The 20,163-nt window shown below is 35.9% G+C and overlaps 1 protein-coding gene across 4 annotated transcripts in view; it reads left to right on the top strand.

The window, feature by feature from the left end:
• CDIP1 (cell death inducing p53 target 1) overlaps positions 1-20,163 on the top strand; it is a 74,189-nt gene that overhangs the window by 28,036 nt on the left and 25,990 nt on the right. For 3 of the 4 annotated variants that reach the window (XM_074196273.1, XM_074196274.1, XM_074196276.1), the window contains 3 exons: positions 14,592-14,690; positions 16,824-16,918; positions 17,302-17,454. In XM_074196273.1, the coding sequence (XP_074052374.1) occupies positions 16,834-16,918; positions 17,302-17,454 (238 nt within the window). In that variant the 5' untranslated portion in view covers positions 14,592-14,690; positions 16,824-16,833. The remainder of the gene's footprint in view (positions 1-14,591; positions 14,691-16,823; positions 16,919-17,301; positions 17,455-20,163) is intronic. The other variant, XM_074196277.1, reaches the window with a different exon arrangement.

Below are 20,163 nucleotides of genomic sequence, written 5' to 3'. Positions count from 1 at the left end.
AGTGTTCTCTTGCTGCTCTTTTTTTAGGTGCTAACTATTTTTGCTGTCTTTTCTAGCATAAAGATCAATATCTCCTTGATAGAGAACTATGAGTTTAATAACTGTCTTCTATCTTTGTTATGTAGTCCACTTGAGCAGCAGCCCCATTCCTTCTTTCATTTTACCCTTGTTCCCAGTGTAGGCCAAAAGAGCTCTTTTAGACTTCTTAGAATTTACCATAAGCCTCAGCTTATTTTGAGTTAAGATAATAATAACAAATGACCCTTTGAAAAAGAATTTTTATTCTAAAGTTATTATTTGCAAAAACTTTCAAGTAGGGGCGGCTAGCTGGCATAGTGGATAAAGCACCGGCCTTGGAGTCAGGAGTACCTGGGTTCAAATCCGGTCTCACACACTTCATAATTACCTGGCTGTGTGGCCTTGGGCAAGCCACTTAACCCTGTTTGCCTTGCAAAAATCTAAAAAAACAAACAAAAAAACTTTCAAGTAAGCAAAATGAAATTAAACTACTTTTTAACTGTGTATTATTTAACAAAATAATAGCAAAAACATAGTTTGTCATGGAAAGATTTAAATGAAGAGATACAAATTGACTATAAAGTAGACCCAAAAGAAAGTATGACTATACAAAATCTGCAGTGTTGGATGCTGATTAACAGCCCCCTTTTGAATATTTTTTCTTCTAGATTTTTGCTGTAGTGTTTTTCCTCTTATCTGATTGATCAATTCATCTTTGTGACTCTATCATCATCCATAAATCTCCTCACTGTGAATGGGTTTATATTAGGATTCTTGTCCTGGGGTCTCTCGTCTCTCTACAAACTCTCATTGGCTTTTACAAGTTCAGCTTCTCTTTCTGCAACTGGTTCCCAGTCCGCATATGCAACCCACCTCATTTGCTGAATCTCCAGTCTCATAGCTCCAAATACCTGTTGTCAACTTAACATGTGGAAAACTGAACTCCTCTTTCACCTTCTAGTAGACATAATCTTCTAACTTTTCTTTTTTTTGTGTCAGGGATTCTTTCATTTCCAAGGGTTCCCTGAACTTCCCATCTACAGCCAAGTCCTGTCAGTTTTACCTCCATTCCCCTTCTCTCCATAACACAAGCAGCCTAGTGTAGGCCTTCATCATCTCTCAACTGGCATGTTATAATTACATCTTAAATGCATTTTCTAGTTTCCATATTTTTTCCCCTCTTTTCTGTTTTATATACCACTACTAAATTGGCATGCCTAAAGCTCAGATTTACCCTCATCATCCTTTAGTTAAGAAGCCTCAGTGACTGCCTATTACAGTCTCCTTTGTTTGGCATTTACATCACTTCCTGTATCCAGCTTAACCTTTTAAGCTGATTACATATAACCCCTCATGTTTCTATCTGTCCTCCAGATAGACATGTATACAGCATGTATACAACATTTAATCTCTCACCTCTGTGCCTTTTGCACAGGCTCTTTTCCTTGCATAGAATTCACTGCCTCCTTACCCATACCTTTTTGAACTTTTAGTTTCCTTTAAGTTTAAGTTCCAAGTCTTAGTTCCCTTCAAGGCCTCTACAAGAGAATCTTCCTGATTTCCCCAGTTGTTAGTACCTGCCCCACCTCATCCCACTTCTCTTCTTTTTCAAGTAAAATATCAGATTTTAGAGGATAAGGACTTGTTCTTTATCCTTGCTGCCTAACACAGTGCCTGGCATGATAAATATGGTGAGGGTGGATCTCTGACCTGGCTGTGTTATTGGTCTGGCATAAGGCATCCAAAGATGGGACATGAAATTCAATCAATCTAGGATCTTTTTAGGGATGAATTAAATGTTTGACTAAACATAGCCCTCGGATGATGTTAAATATTGAAATGACCCTTGGCAAGAAGAAAGGTTACCCATCTTGAGTATAGATAAACACAGTACAAATAAAGTCAACCCTTAAGAAACAAGAAAACTCAGACCACATAAAATGGATATTGTTACTTTCTTTTTTTATTTTGGTTTTTATTTTGCAAGGCAGTGGGGTTAAGTGACTTGCCAAAGCTCAGGCAGCTAGGTAATTATTAAGTGTCTGAGGCTGGATTTGAACCCAGGTCCTCCTGACTCCAGGTCCAGTGCTCTATCCTTTGAACTACCTAGCTGCCCCATTACTTCCTTTTTAACAAAGTTATGGCACACATACTTCCTTTCTGTGGTGTCAGTAAGCTTCAAAAGCAGAAAATGTTCTTTCAGCAGTCATACTGAGGTGATTTTGTTTCCTTTTTTCATCGAACATTTTTCTGTAAGGGGAAGTGTATGAGTATTTCGATATATGTCTGTTTTATCAAACAAAAAATTTTTAAATCCTATTTTTTCTGGTTTCTTCTTTTTTTCAGATTTTGTTCCTTTCATGTTATATATAAATCTCTGCTATACATTTTTGCTGCCAACTTAAAAAAATTAAATTGATTGATGAGCTTCTTTATATTCATCTTATCTCTTTAGACTTTTCCTTCTTTTTTGTTAATCAGTTTTGAAAGCTTTTCTTTTGGACTGATTTTTTTTTTTGAAGAATTTTAGACTATATAAGCTTAAATTTCTGAACTCCCATTAATCTGTTCCCCTAAATTCTCAAAATATCAGGCTATGCTTCACTTTTTCTTCTTTAATGAATTCTAAGGTAGATTGATTTTTTCCTTTTAAAATATTCATTATTTCTTCAATAAGTTTGGATTTAAGAAAATAAATGGATTTCAGAAAAACCTGGAAAGACTTAAATGAACTGCTGCTACAAAATGAGGTCAACAGAACTTAGAAACACTATACACAGTTAATAGCTACATTGTACTCTGATCTACTATGAATGACTTAGGTCTTCTCAGCAATACAAGTGATTCAAGATAATTCCAAAGGATTCATGATGAAAAATGCTTTTCATATCTAAAGAAAAAACACATTGAAGTATATACTATTTTAATTTTCTTGTTTTATTCTTTTGGTTTGTTTCTTTTACAACATGACTAATATAGAAATATATTTTATATGATTGCATATAACCCTATCAGATAGCTTAACTTTTCCTCCCCCTCCCTAAAAAGGAGGGAGAAAATTTGAAATTCAAGATTTTTTAAAAATAAATATTAAAAATTATTTTTACATGTAACTGGAATAATAAAATACTATTTAAAAATGGATAATTACTGGTCAGATTATCATTAACATGATCATCATTGTCACTTGGCAAGTCAAATCCCTTGTCACTGGGAAACTGAAGAATTTTGACAAAATGAAAAATACAAATGAACTTCTGAAATTATTTTGAATAATTATTGAAGTTGCCTATCACTACTTTTCCTTCTGGCTAGGTGTTCTGTACTATATTCCTGTGACTGTATCTCTTTTGTTTCTCCCTCTGTTGATACCCACTTAAATATATTCTACCTTGATTTCTCCCTCTCTAGTCTAGAAATTTCTTCACATCTATGTATCATTTTAATATACTTCCCTGTCATCTCTTTTATCTTTTCTGTTCTTTGACCAAAAAGGTATAAATTTCCAGTCATATTACCATCATGAACTCCAGTACCACCACATGTCTCATTGATAACTATACAATTGAATTTGTCTCTATGCTTTAAGATTTCTAGTTACTCTGTTACCCATTATTGGTACATTTGTATAAAGATGCATGAGGCAATGGGTTTTGTTATAGTCTTTTTTTTAAAACCACTAAAATTCTATTTCAGTTCCTCATGGTGTGAAAGTGACCCTGATTTCTCAAAGACTATGTAAGCAAATCAAGGGGTCTACAAAATTGAGAAAGACTTCAAGTTTGGGACCAATAATGAATTGCATCCAGTGGTAGACTGGAAAGGCTTATTCTTCATTGATTTTTTTTTGTTGTTTTGTTTGTTTTTCAGTTGCTTTAAACTCTTCATGACACCATTTAGGGTTTTTTTGACAAAGATACTTGAGTAGTTTGCCACTTCCTTCAAGTCATTTTACAGAGGAGGAAACTGAGGCAAACAAAGTTAAGTGGCTTTCCCAGGATCACACAGCTAATAAGTGATTGTATTTGAACTCAAAAAGATGAGTTTTCCTGACTAATACTCTATCCACTATGCCACCTAGCTGCCTAGGTAGGCTGAAAAGATACGTGTTTTTGTCCTTTCTCCAAACCAACCGTCTCATTTAGGTTTCCAATCATCCCACTTCACAACCTTGGAGTCATCCTTTAAACCCTTCTTTCTGTATCACATTACATATTTCATCAGTTTCCAAGTGAGGCAGATTCTGCCATCTAACATCTTTCATGACTATCTCCTTCTCTCTCTACTTTATTCACTCCCTCTAGTCCTAGTCCTCATCCCCTCTTGCCTAAACCATTGCAATAGCTTCATAACTATTCTCCCTGCCTCATCTCTTCAGTCAATTCTCAATGAAATTGCTAAAGTGCTATTCCTAAAGCTCAGGTCTGATCACTATTATTCTTTTGCTCAATAAACTCTGCTCTTTATTATACCTGAGATCAAATCAAACTCTTCTTTGCTATTTAGAGTCCATCACAAGCTGGCTTAAATGTACATTTCCAGCCTTGTTATACATTATTCCCCTTCATACACTATATTGTCATGTATATATGTTTTGTGTCTACTAATATAGGTACATGTCTCTCCCAAATAAATTATAAATTTCTAGAGGAAAAAGACTTTCGTTTTTTTGTCTTTGTATCCCCAGTATCCCTTGCGTACACTGTTATTGTTGTTCAGTAAGATCTGACTCTGTGACTCCATGCCAGTACCATGGGGCTTTCTTGGCAAAAGTAGTAAAGTGTTTTGCCATTTTCTTCTCACCGTATTAAGGTAAACAAGTGATTTGCCCAGGGTCACATCTGAGGCCAGATTTGAATTCTTCTTCCTGATTCCATTCTCAATGCTCTATCCAGTAGCACTCCCTAGCTTTCTCATCTGGTTTATATAATGTACTTAATATATGTTTATTGATTAGATGTAGGTTCAAAAATACAAATTGTATTCTTAGATACCATCTTCTGAATAAATAAAATGATTTTATTAACTGCTTACTATTTGCTGAGCACTGAGGATACAAAAACAAAAGTGAGCTATTTCCTTTCTTCAAAAAATTTACATTCTAACGGGAATATAACATATATAGGAGTTTGGCTAGGGAAAAGTGTTTTGGGCTAGGGAGTCACTGGGATGGTGAATGGAACCGTAGAAGAGTTATTGATTAATGTGCCCTTTTTAGAAGCAATCTTAGTGTTTTTTAAACTTATTTTTATTAAAGATATTATTTGAGTTTTACAATTTTCTGCCCAATCTTACTTCCCTCGCCCCACCCCACCCCACGGAAAGCAATCTGTCAGTCTTTACTTTGTTTCCATGTTGTACCTTGATCCAAATTGGGTGTGATAAGAGAGAAATCATATCCTTAAAGAAGAAACGAGAAGTCTAAGAGATCAGAAAATAAGATATCTGTTTTTTTTTCTAAATTAAAAGGAATAGTCCTTGCACTTTGTTCAAACTTCACAGCTCCTTATCTGGATACAGATGGCACTCTCCTTTGCAGACAGCCCAAAATTGTTCCCAGTTGTTGCACTGATGGAATGAGTGAGTCCATCAAGGTTCATCATCACCCCCATGTTGCTATTAGAGTATACAGTGTTTTTCTGGTTCTGCTTGTCTCACTCATCATCAGTTCATGCAGATCCCTCCAGGTTTCCCTGAAATCCCATCCCTCCTGGTTTCTAATAGAACAATAGTATTCCATGACATACATATACCACATTTTGCTAAGCCATTCCCCAATTGAAGGTTAGTTACTCGATTTCCAGTTCTTTGCCACAACAGACAGGGCTGCTATAAATTTTTTTGTACAAGTAATGTTTTTACCCTTTTTCATCATCTCTTCAGGATATAGACCCAGTAGTGGTATTTCTGGGTCAAAGGGTATGCACATTTTTGTTGTCCTTTGGGTGTAGTTCCAAATAACTCTCCCAGAAGGGTTGGATGAGTTCACAGCTCCACCAACAATGTAATAGTGTCCCATATTTCCCACAACCCTTCCAACAATGATCATTATCCTTTCTGGTCATATTGGCCAATCTGAGAGGTGTGAGGTGTTAACTCAGAGAAGCTTTAATTTGTATTTCTCTAATAATTAATGATTTAGAGCATTTTTTTCATATGGCTATGGATTGCTTTGATCTCATCTGTAAATTGCCTTTGCATATCCTTTGACCATTTGTCAATTGGGGAATGGCTTTTTGTTTTAAAAATATGACTCAGTTCTCGGTATATTTTAGAACTGAGTCCGTTGTCAGAATCATTAGTTGTAAAGATTGCTTCCCAGTTTACTACATTTCTTTTGATCTTGCTTACATTGGTTTTATCTGTACAAAAGCTTTTTTTAAGTTAATGTAATTGAAATCATCTAATTGATTTTTGGTGATGTTCTCCAACTCTTCCTTAGTCACAAACTGCTCTCCTTTCCATAGATCTGACAGGTAGACTAGTCCTTGATCTTCTAATTTGTTTATAATATTGTTTTGTATGTCTAAGTCCTGTAACCATTTGGATCTTATCTTGGTAAAGGGTGTGAGGTGTTGGTCTAATCTAAGTTCTTCCATACTAACTTCCAATTATCCCAGAAGTTTTTATCAAAGAGAGAGTTTTTATCCCAATAGCTGGACTCTTTGGGTTTATCAAACAGATTATTATAATCGCTTCCTGCTTTTACAACTAGTCTATTCCACTGGTCTACCACTCTATTTCTTAGCCAGTACCAAACAATTTTGATGACTGATGCTTTATAATATAATTTTAGATCAGGTAGGGCTAAGCCACCTTCTTTGGCACTTTTTTCATTAAGCTCCTGGCAATTCTTGACTTTTTATTTCTCTATATGAATTTACTTACAATTTTTTCTAACTCATTAAAGTAATTTTTTGGAATTTTGATTGGTAGGGCACTAAACAGATAGTTTAGTTTTGGTAGAATTGTCATTTTTATTGTATTAGCTCTACCTATCCATGAGCAGATGATATTTGCCCAGTTATTTAAATCTGATTTAATTTGTGTGAGAAGTGTTTTATAATAGTTTTCAAAAAGATTCTGAGTCTGTCTTGGCAAATAGACTCCCAAGTATTTTATATTGTCTGAGGTTACTTTGAATGGGATTTCGCTTTCTAGCTCTTCCTGCTGTATCTTGCTAGACATATAAAGAAAAGTTGAGGATTTATGAGGGTTTATTTTATAACCTCCAACTTTGCTAAAATTGCTAATTGTTTCCAGTAGTTTTTTGGATGATTTCTTGGGATTCTCTAGGTATACCATCATGTCATCTGCAAAGAGTGAGAGTTTTGTCTCTTCCTTCCCAATTCTAATTCCTTCAATTTCTTTTTCTTCTCTAATTGCTGAAGCTAACATTTCTAATACAATATTGAATAGTAGTGGTGATGGGCATCCTTGTTTCACCCCTGATCTTATTGGGAATGCCTCTAGCCTCTCCCCATTGAATAAAATGCTTGTTGATGGTTTCAGATAGATACTGCTAATTATTTTAAGGAACAGTCCATTTATTCCTACACTCTAGTGTTTTTAATAGGAATGGATGCTGTATTTTGTCAAAAGCTTTTTCAGCATCTATTCATATGGTCATATGGTTTCTGATAGGTTTATTGTTGATATAATTGAGTATACTAACAGTTTTCCTAATATTGAACCAGCCCTGAATTCCTGGAATAAATCCTACTTGATAATAATGTAGTATCCTAGTGATGACTTGTAATCGTTTTGCTAAGATTTTTGCATCTATATTCATCAGGGAAATAGGTCTATAATTTTCTTTCTCTGTTTTAACTCTTCCTAGTTTAGGTAACAGCACCATATTGGTTTCATAGAAAGAGTTAGGCAGAGTTCCATCTTTTCCTATTTTTCCAAAGAGTTTATATAGGATTGGAACCAATTGTTCATTAAATGTTTGGTAGAATTCACTTGTGAATCCATCAGGCCCTGGAGATTTTTTCCTAGGGAGTTCAATGATGGCTTGTTGAATTTCTTTTTCTGAGATAGGGTTATTTAGGTATTTAATCTCTTCTTCAGTTAACCTGGGCAACTTATATTTTTGTAAATATTCATCCATTTCACTTAGATTATCAAATTTATTGGCATAGAGTTGGGCAAAATAATTTTGAATTATTACTTTAATTTCTTCCTCATTGGTGGTGAGTTCACCTTTTTCATTTATGATACTAGCAATTTGGTTTTCTTTTTTTAATCAAATTGACCAGAGGTTTATCAATTTTATTAGTTTTTTTCATAATACCAACTTTTGGTTTTATTTATTAATTCTATAATTTTTTTGCTTTTGCTTTTATTAATTTCTCCTTTAATTTTTAGAATTTCTAATTTGGTATTTAATTGGGGATTTTTGATTTGTTCTTTCTCTAATTTTTTTAGTTGCATGTTTAGTTCATTGATTTCCTCTTTCTCCAATTTATTCATGTAAGCATTTAGAGCTATAATATATCCCCTGAGAGTTGCTTTGAATGAATCCCATAGGTTTTGGTATGTTGTTTCTTTATTATCATTATCTAGGATAAAATGGTTAATTCTTTCTATAATTTGTTTTTCGGTCCACTCATTTTTTTAAAATGAGGTTATTCAGTTTCCAATTTGTTCTGGGTCTGTATCTCCTTGGCCCAATATTGCATATGACTTTTATTGCATTGTGATCTGATAAAGATGTATTCACTATTTCTGCCTTTCTGCAGTTGATCATTAGGTTTTTATATCCTAGTACATGGTCAATGTTTGTATAAGTTCCATGTACTGCAGAGAAAAAGGTATATTCCTTTCTATCCCCATTCAGTTTCCTCCATAAGTCTACCATATCTAAAATTTTCTAACAATCTATTTGCCTCCTTAACTTCTTTCTTGTTTATTTTATGATTCGATTTATCTAGATCTGAGAGTGGGAAGTTGAGGTCTCCCACTAGTAGAGTTTTGCTGTCTATGTCTTCCTGTAGTTCTTTCAGCTTCTCTTCTAAGAATTTGGGTGTTGTCCCACTGGGTGCATATATATATTCAGTATTGAAATAACTTTATTGTCTATGGTACCTTTTAGGAGGATAAAGTTTCCTTCCTTATCTCTTTTAATGCTATCTATTTTTGCTGCTGCTTTGTCTGAGATAAGGATTGCTACCCCTGCTTTTTTTACTTCAGCTGAAGCAAAATATATTTTGCTCCAACCTTTTACCTTTACTCTATATGTATCTCCCTGCTTCAGATGAGTTTCTTGTAAGCGGCATATTGTAGGATTCTGGTTTTTAATCCTCTCTGCTATTTGCTTACATTTTAAGAGAGAGTTCATCCCTTTCACATTCAAAGTTATGATTACTAATTCTTTATTGCCCTCTGTGCTATCTTCCCTCTGTTTGTATTTCCCCCCCTTCCCCCCTTATCCATATTCCCCAGTATTTTGTTTCTGAATACCACTCCCTTCATTGTGTTTGCCCTCCTATATCACCCCTCCCCTTTCTTTCCCCTTTCCGTTTTTTCTCTTTTTCCCTTCCCTTCCTTTTATTTCCCCTTCCCCCCCACTCCCCTTCCCTTTCTCTGCCCTCCCTCCCCTTTTCCCCTTTTAATACTTGAAAAGTTAGATATTTTATAAGTTAACTGAGTATGTGTAGGTCGACTTTAAGCCAAGTCTGATGAGAAGAAGATTCAGGTGTTTCTCATCTGCTCCCTTCTTCCCTTCTATTACCATAGGTTTTTTGTACCTCTTAGTGTAATGAGATTTACCCCATTCAATCCCCTCCCTCCTCCCATCTCTTTCCTGTCCCCCTTTTTAACGAGGTAGTGTTTTTTAAATCATTCTATCTAAGTCATAGAAAATTCTGAGTGTCTGTCACTTCTAGTTCAGTATATTTTCTGGAATAGAGTTAAAATTCTTGAGTTATTAGAGTCTTTCTCCCAAATTGGGTTAAAGCCAGTTATATCTTTTTAGATAGCAGTCACATAGATAGAACAGGAATGTCCATCATTTCTGGCTAGGTATATTCTTTCTGTTAGAGTTACAATTCTCAAGATTTATTATGGGCTATAGCCAGTTTCAACTTACTGGATAGCAGTTTTTTCCTTTTATCGCTCCCCCCCTTTTTTAAACCTTTTCATGTGTCTCTTGAACCTCCTGTTTGATGCCCAAATTTTCTATTTAGCTCTGGTCTTTTCATCAGGAATTTTTGGAATTCTTCCATTTCGTTAAATGTCCATCTTTTTCCCTGGAAGAGAAGGCTCAGCTTTCCAGGAAAGTAGATTCTTGGCTGCATTCCAAGCTCCCTTGCTCTTTGAAATATCTCGTTCCAGGCCCTTCAATCCCTTAATGTTGATGCAGCCAGGTCCTACATGATCCTTACTGTGGTTCCTTGATATTTAAATTGTTTCTTTCTGGCTGCTTGTAGGATTTTCTCTTTTATCTAATAGTTCTGGAATTTTGGCCACAACATTCCTTGGTGTTTTCATTTTAGGATCTTTTTCTGGAGGGGATCAATGTATTCTTTCAATAACTACTTTGCCCTCCGATTCCATGATATCAGGGCAGTTTTCCATCACTAGATCCTGTAATATTAAGTCCAGGCTTTTTTTCTCTTCAATGTTTTCAGGAAGTCCTATAATTTTCAGGTTGCCCCTCCTTGATCTATTCTCGAGGTCAGTGGTTTTGTTGGTGAGGTATTTTACATTTTCTTCTATTTTTTTTTTATTTTGTTTAACTGACTCTTGCTGTTTCATGGAGTCATTAGTTTCTGTAGACTCCATTCTTTTTGGGGGGAAGGAATTTTCTTCATTAACCTTTTGCAACTCCTTTTCCAATTGGTTAATTCTACTTTTGAAAGAGTTTTCTATTTGACCAATTGAGGTTTTGAATTATTTTCTTTTTGCATTTGCCCAATTGAGCATCTGAGAGAATTATGCTCATTTTGTATTTTGTCCAATTGATGATGTGAGAGATTTATTCTCATTTTGTAATTGTCTAATTGATGATCTGAGAGATTTATTCTCATTTTGTATTTGTCCAATTGAGGATCTTAGAGATTTATTCTCCTTTTGTATTTTTCCAGTTGTACTTTCTAAGGATTTGTTTTCTTGTTGCAAGGTATTAATTGTCTCTCCCAAATTTTTAAGCTCCTTCCTTATTTCTTCAAGGAAGTCTTTCTGATACCAGATCATATTCTCCTCAGAGGTTCTAGGTCTTTCTGAGTTAGGGTCTTTCCCTTCCAAGAATTTTTCCATGGATCCACCTTTCCACTGACCCTTCTTCATTTTGCTAAGACCTTGAGTTGGGGAGGGGCTGGTTCACAGGTGCTTGGGATCACTAAAGGCTTTACTCACTGAGTACAGTTCCTCTGGCTGGCCAGTAGGAGGTGCTGGTTGCTTTCTCTGGAGTGTCTGTGACCTCGATTGAGCCCTTCTCCCTTTGCTTGAAGGAGGAGTTGGAGCTATTGAATTCTTTTGCCTTCAATCCATGGTGCTCTTTACCCTGGCCTGAGGTCATTGGTCAGGTGGGCTAGTTCTTCTGCTCACACACCTAGGCCTGAGGCAGAAGTAGTTTGCAATTGTTTGTTCTGGGAAGAGGTCTTGAGGAAATAAGGTCCTTGTGGATTGTCTCCAAAACCTTAGAAATGAGGTAAATCAGTCATAGGTTGAAGAAATGAGCAGATAACAGAAAAAGAGGAATCTGACCATAGAAAATTACTTTGGTCCCATGAAGGACCAAAATACATACTCAGAGGATGACAAAGTTGAAGCTCCTGTATCCAAAACCTCCAAGAGAAATAAAAAATGGCTCAGGCTATAGATGAGCTCAAAAAAGACTTTGAAAAGCAATTAAGGGAGATAGAGGAAAAAGTGGGAGAAATAAGAGTGCTGTAGATAAATTATGAAAACCAAGTCAATAGCTTGGTGAAAGAAATACAAAAAAAATAGTGAAGAAAATAATGTTAAAAACCAGTTTAGGCCAAATGGAAAAAGCATCACAAAAGGCAAATGAGGAGAAGAATGCCTTAAAAAGAAGACCAACTGGGAAAGGAGATAAAAAAGCTCTCTGAAGAAAATAACTCTTTCAAATGCAGAATAGAACTAAAGGAAGCTGATGACTCTGTGAGAAATCAGAAAGAAATAAAACTATACCATATAAAAAACAAAAATTAGAAGAAAATGTGAAATATTAGGAAAAAACTGACCTCGAAAATAGATCCAGGAGAGATAATTTTAAAAACTATTGGGATACCTAAAAGTCATGACTAGGGAAAGAACCTAGACTTCCATTTTTCAAGAAATAATATAGCAAAATTGCCCTGAGATCCTAGAAGCAGAGGGTAAAATCATCATCCTGAAAGAAAGACTTCCAGGAATATTATAGACAAATTCCAAAATTCCCAAGTCAAAGAGAAAATACTAAAAGCTGCCAGAAACAAACAATTCAACTGCCATGGCTCTAAAGTCAGGATTACGCAGAGTCTGGCAGCATCTACAATAAGGGCTCATAGGGCTTGGAATATGATATTCTGGAAGGCAAAAGATCTTGATTTATAACTGAGAATCAACTTCTCAGCAAAACTGAGTATCTTCTTTCAGTGGGGAAAAGATGGACTTTCAGTGAAACAGGGGACTTTCAAACTTTCCTACTGAAACAACCAATGCTTAACAGAAAGGAATCAGATGAACTATAGAGGGGGTGGATGAGGACTAACTATGAGGAACTTAATGATGTTGAACTGTTTGTATTCCTGGATGGGAAGAAGAAACCAATATTTCATATGAACTTTCTCATTCATAAGAGCACTTAGAAGGAGCATATATAGACAGGGCACAGGAAGGAGTGGAATATAATGGTATAATATAGTAAAAGGATGGAGCCAGTGGGTGATAAAGGAAAGTACTGGGAGGAAGAGAAAGGGGAGGAAGAGGAGGCTAAGGTATTTCATATGAATCAAGAAAAAGCTTTTACAGTGGAATGGAATGGGGGAAGGCAACGGGGAATAAGTAAGCCTTCATTCTCATCAGAAATGGCTCAGAGGAAATAAAATACACACTTAATAGGATATAGAAATCTATCTTTCCCTAGAAAAAAATGAGAAGAAAGGGATGGGATAAGGGGGAAGTGGGGAGAGGGAAGGGAGGAATAGGTGATAGAAGAGAAGGTATTCAGATACAAGACACTTCTGAACAGGCACAGGATGAAAGAGAGAGAATGGAATAAATGAGAGTGGGGAGGAATAGAATGGAGGCAAATACAGCTTGTAATAGCAACTGTGAGAAAAATATTGAAGCAACTTCTCTGGTGGCTTATGATGAAGGCAACTCAACCCAGAGACAGAGCCATTGGAATCTGAACAGAGACTGAAGTACAATTTTTTTCTCTCTCACTATTACTGAGGGTTCTCTTTCTGGGGGGAGGAGGGGGTTTATGTTTATTCTCACAAGATTATTGTAATAATATAAAATTAATAAACCAAAAAAAGAGGAAATCAAAGCATATGGGGGATAGGAAGGGGAAAGGTCAAAGGAAGGAAGAACATATTAGTAGTTCTTGATTGTAGTTTTTTCTTTTAAATTTCTTAACTAGTTTCTTTTTAGCAGTAGGAATAACAGACATTCATATAATACTGATCTTAACCAAAAAGTTGAGAAGTAGGGTTCTTTAAAGTTCACAAAGCAAATTCCTCACTATAGTTCATTGAGATAAAGGAGTTATATCCATTTTTATAGAGGAAGGAAAGTAGAGTATAAAGTGGTAGTAAGAGCACTACATCTGAAATCAAGGGAATTGTATGCTAGTTCTGGTTCAGATATACATTATCAGTATATAGAAAGATCTAGTTATTTCTCTCATCCAATCTACTTTTTCTTGTTTAGGTTTTTTTTGTTTGTTTTGGCAAGGCAGTGGGATTAAGTGGCTTGCCCAAGGCCACAGCTAAGTAATTATTAAGTGTCTGAGGTCAGATTTGAACTCAGGTACTCCTGACTCCAGGGTCACTGTGCCACTTAGCCTCCCCATCCATTTACTTCCTGAGTTCTCCATTGTTCTCCAGACTCAGAAGATTGAAGAATGGGTAAAGCAGGAACTTTAGAAATTTCTGCTAAAGGGAGACTAATGGCAAAAGGGATCTAGATGCATATATTGGGGGTAAACATACTTAGGTAGGGGGTGACTGAAGAGGAATGTTAGTGCTATATTACTTAGGCATTTCTGAATAACACCTAAGTACTCCCTGGTTCAGGGAATGAGTTGAAATTTATTTTAAAGTTTGCAAAGTACTTTACAATACATTCTCATTTGAGCTTCATAACAACTCTGTGATGTACAACAAACATTCCCATTTTACAAATGAGCAGATTGAGACTGAGAGGGTCTAAGTGTCTTAATAACTCACAGCTATTATGTGTTTCATATAGGACTTGAATGAAATTAAAGTAGAGAAGAATATATCTCTAAACTGGCAGTGGATTCTTCCAGCAACATAGGACATCTGGTAGACTTTTGGTAGTGGATGAGTTTTTCCCCTACTCTGATAGCAGTGTTCTTCCTTTCTCTTTCACAGCTCCAGAAGCCTTTGGTTCCATAGGTTCTGGTTTGAGGAACCTTAATCCTGTCCTGAGGTTTCCCCAGAAACAAAAGGGACTATCTTCCTTTGAATAAGGTAAAATCTCTAAGAAATTCATTAAGGAAGAAGGGACAATTTTATCCCTAACTACTTTTAAAAGTAGGTATTTCTGTAGGACTATAGATTTAGAACTGGAAAGAATCCAGAGAAGTCCAATCTTCTCAATTTACAGATCACAGAGAAAGGCTTAGAGCAGGTCATGCAGGTGGTAAGTACAATAGAGACGGAATTTGAACTCCCAAGTTTTCAAATTCAGCATTCCTTCCATTGCACAAATCTTTATAGTATTCTACTGATGAAAAAAGGCAGCACTTCTTAGAAGATCTTGGGTTAAATATAAAATGTTTTATATTTGGGTTTTTTTCACAGACCCTAATATGTGACAGACTCTCAATTACTAAGGTTGGTTGTTTCTTTCCATTATGCAAACTAATGAATGAATAATAGTAAAAGGAGTGATGAGCAGAAGTAGAATACTGCTCTACCGATTCCCAATCTAGTACTATTGTGTGTAATCACAGCTCCTGCTTCATGTGCTCCCATAGACCTCCATTTCTGAAAAGGAGAGGATCTAGAACAAAAAAGTACCTCAGAGGACATCTAGTTCAATCTCATTTTATAAAGAGAAGGAAATTGAGATCCAAGGGGATTAGTTAGTAATTTTTCCTCCAAGGTCTTATAAGTAGTAAACATCAAAAGAGGTATTTGAATCCAGGTCTTCTGATTCCAAGCCAGGACTTTCTCCACTGTACCAGAAGACCAAAGGTCAAAAAAGCTACTCCATGATTTCAACTATTAATTATTATTTCTGTTTCTTGGGAATAGTGGCTCTCTCTTAACCTTAACCATTACTTGACACTACCTAAAGGTAACATCTATCATAACTCCTTTTTCACAGCCACTCTTAGAAAAAAAGTTGTCTGTGCTTGCTCAGCTTCACTTTCTTACCTCTCAACTATTTTGGTTTTTTTGGTTTTGTTTTGTTTTGCAAGGCAGTGGAGTTAAGTGATTTGCCCAAGTTAAGTAAGTATTAAGTATCTGAGGTCAGATTTGAACTCAGATTCTCCTGACTCCAAGGCTGGTGTTCTATCCATCGCATCACCTAGCTGCCCCACTCCCACTGACTTCTCATCACTTTGTAGTCTCATTCCCAAACTCATATCTCAACTGAAAGTTTATCAGTGATCTCTTAATTGCCAAATTCAATAATTCTTAGTCTTTATCCCTCTTTATTTTTATGTAGCATTTGACACTGTGACTGCCTCCTAGACACATCCTAGATTTTCATCATAATACTTTCCCCTGGTTCTCTTACTTAATGTGTTTCATCAGTCTCATTGTATGGACTCCTTGCAAAATTAACTAGACTTGAGAATTTTTCCCTTATTAATTTTATTCCCTTCTCCCCTTAAATATTAATTTAAACATTAATCTTTCAGGTCTAAACAAGCCATAGTAAAGGGTGTATCTTCAAATAGTATGTCTTCCTTACCTGTAAAATCTGGGATTTGAACTGGAAGATCTCTCAAGAATCTTTCCACATCTGGAATAGTTGGGTGGCACAGTGGATAGAACACCAGCCCTGGAGTCAGGAGGGACCTGAGTTCAAATGCAGTCTCAGACACTTACTACAAAGCTGTATGACCTTGGGCAAGTCACTTAACCCCATTGTCTTGCAAAAACTAACAGACAAAAAAATTTATTTCCATATCTCTTGATTCTATGCAGGTATTGAGTAGAAGTTCTAGATTTGCTTGAGTGATTCAGATTTACAGTGAGAGCAGCTCTAAATGAATTGATGGAGATGTGGATAAAGTAACTGTAAGCACATTCTGGAATCTTTCTGTATTGAATGGAATGGAACATAAGGCAAGCTTTTAAGGAACAGGCTTCTGACAACACCACAGATTTCAGTTTCATAGAGGGCTTTATTTTCTAGTGCACTAACTGAATCAGCTTGGAATTATCTTTGTTTTTTTGTTCAAAAAAAATGCTACTTGGACCTGTTAGGTGGAAGGTAGCTCAATATGCTGTGAATATGTTTAGAGAGGGCTTCATTTTGTGGCCTAATCAGAGACTGTCCTGAAAACCTTTAGACCTGGGTCCAATGAACTTTTGATCAACTCCTTCTGTGAAATAATTTGGTTAAGCTCTGTATTTTCTCCATAGGTGAGCAAAGATGTCCAATGAGCCTCCCCCTCCCTATCCTGGGGACCCTTCAGCTCCCCTCTTGGAATCAAAGACTGGAAACCCACCTGGTACAGGTACGTCTTTTCATAATGGAAAAGCCACTGGTTCATTGAAGGAAAGAGTCTGAAGAAATATGTAAGTGTGGATCTGCCCAATAACTTACCTAAGACTAAAATCCCAGAGGTTCCTTCACCTAGGGAATTGTCAATTTTTTTTTTGCAAGGTGATGGGGTTAAGTGACTTGTCCAAGGTCACACAGCTAGGTAATTATTAAGTGTCTGAGACTGGATTTCAACTCAAGTCCTCCTGACTCCCAGCACTGGTGCTGTATCCTCTATGCCACCTAGCTACCCCGAATTGTCAACTTTTAATTTTTTTCAGAGAAAAGAATTTTTTTCTGAGCAAATACAGACATAAGACTGAAACTGACAGGGCCTCCTTTTCTGTCTTTCTCCAGGCAGAGCTTCACCAGCTATGGTACAACCCCCTGGCATACCCCTACCCCCATCAGACATTGGGCCTCCTCCCTATGAGCCACCACTTCATCCGATCCCTCAGCCAGGCTTCATCCCTCCCCACTTGAATGCAGATGGTTCGTATGTGCCCCCAGGTAAGTTGAAGAAGGCCCATGCTGGGAGACTAGTTTTGGAAAGCATCTCCTGAACTCCTTATTAGCTTAATTTCTTTTTCCCCCTTACATCAATCAGTTTAGCGTCCTGTCTGATTGCAGGTAATGAGATTGTCCTAACTTTGATTCATTCAACATTCATTGTGTGTATTAGAGTTCCTACTCTCCAGCTACTGTGAAAAGACTAAACAATCAACACTTTTTTCCCTCAAGTATAGTATAGGATTTTTTTTGGGGGGGGGGGGAGGCACATGCAGGAGAAGAAAACAGTGCAATGTAGTGTAAGAAAAGTGGCAAATGACTGGGAAACTTATACAGTGAGTGCTAAAGGCATTTCATCTTAGGAGATGGATGTATTCATTTTATTTTTTTTAATTCAATTTTATTTTCAGTTCCAAATTCTCTCCCTTTCCTTTTCCCCAATGAGAAGGCCTAAGAAATACAAAACTTATTAGATAGGTTTAGTCATGAAAATCAAATTTCCTTTTTTTAAAATCTTTTTTGAATGATTTATTTTTTCCAATTACATGAAAAAAATTTTAACATTCATTTTTTAAAATTTTGACTTCCAAATTCTCTCCCTCCCCTCTCTCCTCCTTAAGATGACAGGCAATTTGATGTGCTGTACTGTGCAGTCAAAAATAAAATTTCTGCATTAGTCATATGCAAAAAGGGGGGGAGGGCACAAGAAGAAGAAGAAAGTATGCTTCAGTCTGCACTCTTGAGTCCTTTAATTATCCATCTGAAGCTGGATAGCATGTTTCATCATGAGACCTTTGGAATTATGGTCATTGTATTGATAGTCTTTCAAAGTTGACAGTATTGTCATTAATGTATACATTATTCTCCTGTCTCTATTCACTTTACATCATATTATATAAGTATTCCTAGGTTTTTCTGAAATCATCCCTTTATCATTTCTTATAACATGATGAAATATTGATTCCACACATTTTTATACTATACTTGTTCAGTCATTCTCCAAATGATGAACATCCCTTCAGTTTCCAGTTAGTTCTTTATACCACAAAAAAGAGCTGCTAAAAATATATTTTTTTATATTTATAGGTCCTTTTCCTCTTTCTTTGACCTTTGGGGTATAGACTTAGTACCAATATCACTGGTCAAAGGGTATTCACAGTTTCCTAGCTTTAGGGGCATAGTTCTAAATTGATTTCCAGAATGGTTGAACTACTTGATAATTTCACCAGAAATGCATTAGTATGCCTATTTTCTTTTTCTTTTTTTTTTGCAAGATTATGTGGTTAGGTGACTTACCCATGTTCACACAGCTAGTCTCAAGAGTCTGAGGCCGAATTTGAACTTAGGTCTTCCTGACTCCAGGTAGGGTACTCTATCCACCTAACTGTCCCTAGTGTGCTTATTTCCTCACATGCCCTCCAGCATTTATTATTTTCCTTTTTTGCCATCTTAGGCAATATGATGGGTGTGAGGTGATTTCTCAAGAGTTGTTTTAATTTTTCTTTTTCTAATTTTTAATGATTTTGAGCATTTTTAATATGACTTGATATTTTTGATTTCTTCTCTGAAAATGGCCTGTGGCTCTTATTCTCTTAAATTTGGCCTAGTTATCTAAATATTTTTGAAATGAAACCTTTATGAAAAAAAAGCTTGGTACAAAGATGCCCCCCACCTCAGTTTATTGCTTTTCTTCAAATTTTAGCTGCATTGGTTTTGTGTAAAACCTTTACTTTTATCTAACTAAAATTATTCATCTTACCTCCTGTGAGCCTTTTAAGCTCTTATTTGAACACAATATTTTCCCTTATCCACAGGTTATTTTTACTGTACTCCACTAATTTGCGTATAACATGATCCTTTATGTCTAAATGATGTTTCTATTTTGTGCTTATCTTGATATATAATGTGATATATTTATCTATACCTTATTTCTGCCACACTTTCTAGTTGTTTCAACAAAAGGTATTCATTTTCCATGTTTCTATAGCATGGATTCCTAATCTGGAGTGTAATTAGCTTGCTTTTAAAAAATATTTTAATAACTATTTCAATGTAGTTTCTTTATAATCCTACATAATTTAGACATTTAAAAACATTCTGAGAAGTGTTCCCTAGGTTTCACCAGATTACCAGAGGAATCCACTTCACAAAAAGACTTAACCTTTGATCCTAAGAGTTTAGGAAACAACTATATGGATGTCTTTTAGCTATCTATGGCAAGCCTTCACATGGCTCTGGTTATTCATCTGAGCAGGGTTACTTAAGACTTCAGTTGGTTAAATAAGTGTTTGGGGCTCTCTCAAGAAACCAGGCTGGAGTACAAAGTTCAGGACAGGGGATGAGTGAATAAGAAAAACCTCAAGGTTGGGTCATTAACACAAATGGGGCAGAGGTCATCTGGCAGACAACTGAGAGCTAGTGCCTGAGGAACCTTAGGGAAGGGGAAACCCTGTAGTAATGTTATGGGTGTTATTCTTAATAGGCCTTAATAGGCCTCTCTCCCTGAATCACTCATTGCCTTGACTAAAGGTCTAATAGAAATGCTTTTCATTTATTGTTTTGACTGCAGTCTGTTAATTTTCATTTATATTAAACAGATACTATTTTGTAAATATGACATTATTATAAGTAGCTTCAGGAAATAAACTTAGATAAGTATAGTGATACCAAGCAGTTCCAAGAACCCTGCTTGATTTCCTAGATAAAATC

This window comes from Macrotis lagotis, chromosome 8 (assembly GCF_037893015.1).
Source record: "Macrotis lagotis isolate mMagLag1 chromosome 8, bilby.v1.9.chrom.fasta, whole genome shotgun sequence".
NCBI classification, from domain to species: domain Eukaryota; kingdom Metazoa; phylum Chordata; class Mammalia; order Peramelemorphia; family Peramelidae; genus Macrotis; species Macrotis lagotis.
This window is presented reverse-complemented; position numbering and strand designations above follow the sequence as displayed.